Source organism: Dasypus novemcinctus, chromosome 4 (genome assembly GCF_030445035.2).
Source record: "Dasypus novemcinctus isolate mDasNov1 chromosome 4, mDasNov1.1.hap2, whole genome shotgun sequence".
Taxonomy (NCBI): domain Eukaryota; kingdom Metazoa; phylum Chordata; class Mammalia; order Cingulata; family Dasypodidae; genus Dasypus; species Dasypus novemcinctus.
In genome coordinates this window covers 9,490,813-9,496,812 of record NC_080676.1, presented here as the reverse complement: position 1 = coordinate 9,496,812, position 6,000 = coordinate 9,490,813, and the positions used below count along the sequence as shown (strand labels likewise).

The following is a 6,000-nucleotide window of genomic DNA, read 5'->3' as shown; positions in this document are numbered from 1 at the left end:
CATGGCAATAGACTTTGGTGAGGGAAGTAACGTATGCTTTGTGGCCTGGTAACTGTGGGCTTCTACCCCAAATAAACACCCTTCATAAAGGCCAGCAGATTTCTGGTATTTTGCATCAGCACCCCCTTGGCTGACGGATGCAGCCCCCAGGGACAGATCAGACGGGCTGACGGAAGAAGCGCTCCCGGCCCCTCCCCAAAGCATTTCACACACAGCCAAGGACCGAACGACAAACTTTATTAGAAACGCTCCTCATTCATCGATCAAGTTCACATTAGAGTGAGGGGAGGCAGTGCCGCCTGGGGCTCCGGGGTCTCCCCGCTGTGGCTAGGGACAGTTAAAAATGAACCTGGGCAGAAAGCGGCAGACACACGGACACGCGAGCGGCGGTGGCAGCGGCGTTCCCGCGAAAGGACCGGGCCAGGGGCGCAGGGAGCGTGTGTCCCACATCCGCCTCCCAGTTTCGAAGTGGCCCTCGTGGGCCCCCAGCTGGTAAAGAAACAGCACGGGACACACACGTCTGAAACAGGAAGCAGGCTCGGAGAAGTCTCCTAATGTGGAAAAATAATTTGTTCCAATAAAGCTCTGTGCCAGCCAGGCTGCGCCCTGCCAGTTGCCTGGAGACCTTCGGCACCCAGGAAGCCTCCCCACCCTACTTGGGTGTCACAATGCTCAGAACTCCCTTATTAGCACCTTTGGACTACAGCCTGCCCTCCCCATCCTCCTCTTTTAAAAAAGCAAACTCTGTGCGTGATGAGAGCAACAAAGGCTGCACCGTCAGACTTATTTTCCCTGAATGGAGGGGCTGGGGGCACGTGGGAAGGGGGGTACGTAAACAGCATTCGAAGAGGTAAGCTGGAAGGGGTCAAGAAATAGCTTCGTCCACTTGCCACGTCTGCTGCTGGGCATCCCCGGGTACTGATCTTTCAAAGGGGCACTAAATCCAAGAATGCCCCGGCCATCCCGCTGCCCTGGCGAGGGGAGGGAGGACAAGCTCTCTGCATCATTCATTATTCAGAGGCAATTTTCCCGTCGCCCCGTCTGCAGCGGGGCACGGGCAGCCAGCCTCCCGCCCGCATGTTTTATTCATCCTTTTGAATAAGGCAGCGGGCGCTCCGACGGCACCTGGCCGCTTCTGCCAGGGCGGGCTCCGGGATCTCCAGGGCTTCCAGGAGGCGTCTGGCTCGGGAGGGCTCCTTGGAAGGCAGCAAGTACTGTTGGCAACAGACGTTTTGTTTCTGACGTTGGTGACACGCCCTGGCCTGTCGGAGAACCGCGTGTCCCTGGGAACCGTGGTCGGGGGACGGCCCCTTCCTGCGGGAGCTGGGTGACCGGCCCGGGGCGGGCGGCGGCCGCTGCCCGTCAGCACCCCCAGCTCACTGGTACTGCAGGTAGTTCTTGAGCGACTGAGGCAGGGGCAGGCAGCTGATGTCCCGCAGGCGCTGGCGGCCCAGGGCCGAGCGGATGGATCTCCGGCACAGGTCCATGAGCGGCAGGGGCTCGGCTGCAACGAGAGGGAAGCGGGTTAGACTCAGGCAGGCCTTCCCGTCTCCGCCCGGCTCGGCCCCCGCCCGCCAGCCGCTCTTCAGAGCCCCCCTTCTCTGTGGAGCCTGCTCTGGTTTCGGGGGCTGATGGAGGAGGGCAGTGTTTCCAAAGTGGGTAGCCAGTGATGACACTCGGGAGCCGTGAATTCAGTTCAGCGCGTGGTGACCAACAATTTAAAAAAAAAGGGAAAGCGGGGTGCAAAGCCTAAGGGTACAGACTGAGTCACAAACGCTTTGTCTCTTTTACTGAAATACAGGGAGGTGGTTTCTGTGTCGTGATGTAAAAAGCACTTCTCACTGTAGGTCGTAATCTAAACTGTGGGGGAGCCGCTGGCCTGCTGGAGCGTGTCTTCTTAGACAGGCTTAGGTCCTCAGAGCGGTTGGAAGTGCCTGTGAAACCCCCCCTTCCCTGTTAGCCGCCTCTGGTGGCTAGTGGAAGGGACCCATTTTTTTTTACCCTCCACCATCCAGTTTTACAAAACCTCCTAAATTAAAATCCATAAACAATAGAACCTCTGGATGTAGGACTGTGTTTAACTGAGTTTCTTGCTTACAATACTTACTCAGCTCTTCTAAGTCCTGCGACAGGCCCCGGGTGTAACAAGGTGTAACTGAGCCAGAGGCAGCCCGGAAGTCAGGGACGGCGCATGGCCTGGCTGTTTAAACAGGCGAACAGTGGTCCTAAGTGTCATTCTGCAAAGAGCCCCAGATGCGCAGGGAGAGAAACCTGCTGGTTCCCCTAGGGAGGGGGGAGTGAAAGCCTCAAGGAGGAGATGCCATCTGAATGGGGTTTTGGAGAGTGATTAGGCGTGTTACAGACATGTCGGGGTAGGGTGGGTTTCCTAGAGCATCAAAGAGAAAGAGGTAAAAAACAGACACACCAGGGGGTTTGGAGGGAGAAGAAATGGTGCTGGGCAGCTGGCCCTGGAGCGAAGACGGTGGTGACCATCAGGCGGCCTGCGGGCTTCGTGCTGGCCTCTCTTCCCCAGGCAGACAGGAGAGGCTGGAGCCCGAAGCTGTGCCTCAGTACTTTCTTGGTAACAGAACGAGTGCTATTTAAAAAGCATTCTAGAATGTACCAAGAAATACAATTAAACCCCAAGTGGGACAGACTAACACAAGAGTTGTGATGGGAATAATATCACGGGGGATTGGAATGTGGTGACGGCGCGTTTCTCAGGAATTTTCTCTCGGTAGAGCCGTAGAGTTAATAAGGGGGCCGTTCTCATCGGAGCGGGACTTGGCCCGCGCGCCACAAGCCGTGAAACCCCAGAGCTGACCAGCTCTCTCTCACTGGAGGAAAGCCACGCAGAGGTCTGCATGGACCTTGAGTGGCGAGAAACACTTTCATCTCCCAACGCTCTTTTGATCCTCATTCACGCCCTCGTGGTTGGCCCCACTTTTCCAGGCCCAGAAGGCAGAGCACTTGTCCCCGGGGTCACGAGTCCATGCCCAGGCCAACACCTGATATGTCTTTCAGGGTGTCCCCATATCTCCCCCCCAATACCCCTGCACCCAGCACCTCCTGCCCCAGCCTGGGCATTGCATTGTCCCCCCAAATCAGGCCTTGGTGAACCCCCTGCTCTTCCCCAACCCACATCCTGCCTGTCCTCACCATCTTGCTGGGAGCCAACTCTCCCCACAGCAAGTTTCCGTGTTGCCTTTTCGTGCCTCCAGCACCAGTACTTGCTGCCTGTGCCGTTGGAGGTTGGGGAGAAAGAAACGCGGCCAGTGCTTATTTAACGAGCAACTTCTACTTATGAAGCAACGTGAGGAATGGAAATATAAGTGTAGCTACTCTGTATTGAAGCCACATTATGAGGCCAGCTGCTGTGCCAAGCTGTATCAGGTCACAGGAGTATAGGTATCAAACACATCTACAACAATCCAGCGGTAGGGGCACTATTATTATTATCCCCATTTTAAGGAGGAGGAAGCAATAACACAAAAAAATCACTTGCCCAAGGGCATGCAGCTGGTAATGGCAAAGTCAGGAATTGAACCCGGGAAGCTATATGTTGGAACCAGTCTTATAACATTATGACATTTATTGAGCATCTGTTCTCTCCCCACTGCTGTGTTAAGTTTCCCTTATTTAGGTCTCAAAACAACCCTCTGAGATGGATCTGACTACCTATTTTACAGAAAAGGAAACTGAGGCTTAGAGAGGGGAAGAGGCTCCTCCCACAGTCTGGAAAAGCCCGCATTACACGCTCTGCAGTAACGGGAGGCTGCTTTGAGGCGAGGATGCGCTGTGACCACCACCTGCCTCCTTGGTTCTTGATGGCCCGTGACACAGTCTGCAGTTTCTTACTGGCCAGCTCTGGCCACTTTCCAGCTTACTGGTGTCACCTCTCTCTCTGTGAGATCTGCACCCTCCTGAAAGGGTTGCCCTGAAGCCATGTGCACTTTCTGCCCTCAGGTCCACCCACTTGCAGGGGGACCTCAACCACTGTATTCCCACCACCCCAGTTCTCTAGGGCTGGGTTACGCCCCGTCTCCTCCAGCACAGAGGTCGGGAAATTTCGAGGGCTTTAGAGTCCCCAGCGCTGAACCTACAAGGTTATGCTTTCGTCAAGTAGCTCTTCTGAGTGCCTGTTTCTTCACAGGTAAAGTAGAGCAACAATCCCCAGGAGTTGCTGGAATGACGGAAGGAAGTGACATGTGCAAAGTATTCTCTGCCCAGTGCCTAGAATGCGGCAGGAGCTCAGAAAATGCTGGTTTCCTCTTGTGTGCCTGCAAACACAGCCCGGGCACATGGGCTGTGCACCCCTGGAAGCGGCTCTGACCCACCTAGAAGTGCCCCCTTCCACTCAGAAAACGCAGTGAGGATTTTCTGTGTAAAGACCGTGACCTGGTTTGTTTACCTTGGAAGGCACAACCCCCAGCCTTGGTCTACCTCACAGGGATGGCCCATAAAATGTCTGTCGAGGGAAGCGGATGTGGCTCAGCTGATAGAGTGTCCGTCTACCATATGGAGGGACCAGGGTTCAATCCCCAGGGCCTCCTGACCTGTGCCACATGCAGGGCTGTCGCATGCAAGGAGTGCCGTGCCACGCAGGGGCACCCCTGTGTAGGGGAGCCCCATGTGCAAGGAGTGCACCCCATAAGGAGAGCTGCCCCATGCAAAAAAAGTGCAGCCCCCTCAGGAGTGGCACTGCACACACAGAGAGATGACACAGCAAGATGACGCAATAAAAAAGACACAGTTTCCCAGAGCCACCCAATAATGCAAGCAGACGTAGAACACAGCGTGTGGACACAGAAGACAATGAGGGGGAAGGGGAGAGAAAGAAATAAAAATAAAATAAAATAAAAAATAAAATAAAATGTCTGTTGAAGGAGTGACACGCTGCCCTCCTAGAACTGCTGGACATTGTGTCGTGGAAATGATCATCTTAGGTGCAGAGGGAAACAGAATTTTCAGGCATGGGGTTCATTCTCAGAAATATTTTCCAACTAAAGATCAAATAAAAAAAGAATCACAGAAGTGAATACCCATATGGTCAAGAAACATGCAAAATGCTCAACCTCATTAATCAGGGAAGAGCAAATGAACACCATGGGATGCTGCTACCTGCCAACCAGAATGGCTGAAATGAAAAAAAAGGGCCGATATCAAGAGCTGATGGGGGTGTGGGACAACTGGAACTCTCGCAATGCGATTGGGAGGGGTGTAACTGGTATAACCAATTTGGAAAACTGGGAGCATCTACTGAAGCTGAACCCAGCAAGGAAGTTTATTCGTGCACATATACCTAACAGAAAAAGTACGTGTGGTCACTGACGTGCAGATACCAAATGCTCATGGAAGCATTATTTGTAACAGCCCCCAAATGGACAAACCCAAACGTGGACCCAGGGTGGAATGTTAAACAAACTGCATACCTTCATACCGTGGAATACTAACGAGCCGAGAGCTCCAAGGAGCCACAATTACAAGCAACAACATGGTAAGTCTCCCAAACAGAATTTTGAGTGAGAGAAGACAAACACCGACAGGACATTCTGGGTGCTTCCATCTGTGTAGAGTTCACAGGCAGGTTCTGAGCAGAGGACTGGTGTCGGTTCTAACAGGGTCACTGGGGGGCTAAGCCGAGTCAGGCTATAGCAGGAGGCCACCGCGGAGACCAGGAAAACGTCCTGCGTCGGAACGCAGCAGCGTCACCTAGGAGGGAGGTGGGAAGTCCCTTGAGTGCTGGGGGGAGCGGGTACGTTCCAGGCGGGGGAGCAGGTGCGCGGGGCCGGGCCTGTGTGGGGCACTGCCGCCGCTGGGACGCAGGCGGGGAGTGGAGGCCGTGGCCAAGGCAGGCCGGGGGTCAGACGGCGGCTGCAGGCTCTCAGGTGGCCAGGTACCTTCCTCCCTCAGCCACGATCCCCTGAGGGCGCCTGCTTTGGCCGCCCCTCACCGGCCGGCAGGGTGGGCAGCTGGTGGCGTCAGGCTGCCCGTCTTCCA

General features: G+C 54.8%; 1 protein-coding gene across 1 annotated transcript in view; it reads right to left on the bottom strand.

Annotated features, from left to right (window-relative positions):
• Positions 1–220: 220 nt before the first annotated feature.
• SPSB4 (splA/ryanodine receptor domain and SOCS box containing 4) overlaps positions 221–6,000 on the bottom strand; it is a 65,630-nt gene continuing 59,850 nt past the window's right edge. The window contains exon 2 of the mRNA XM_004447994.5: positions 221–1,504. Coding sequence (XP_004448051.1) covers positions 1,377–1,504 — 128 coding nt within the window. The 3' untranslated portion in view covers positions 221–1,376. The remainder of the gene's footprint in view (positions 1,505–6,000) is intronic.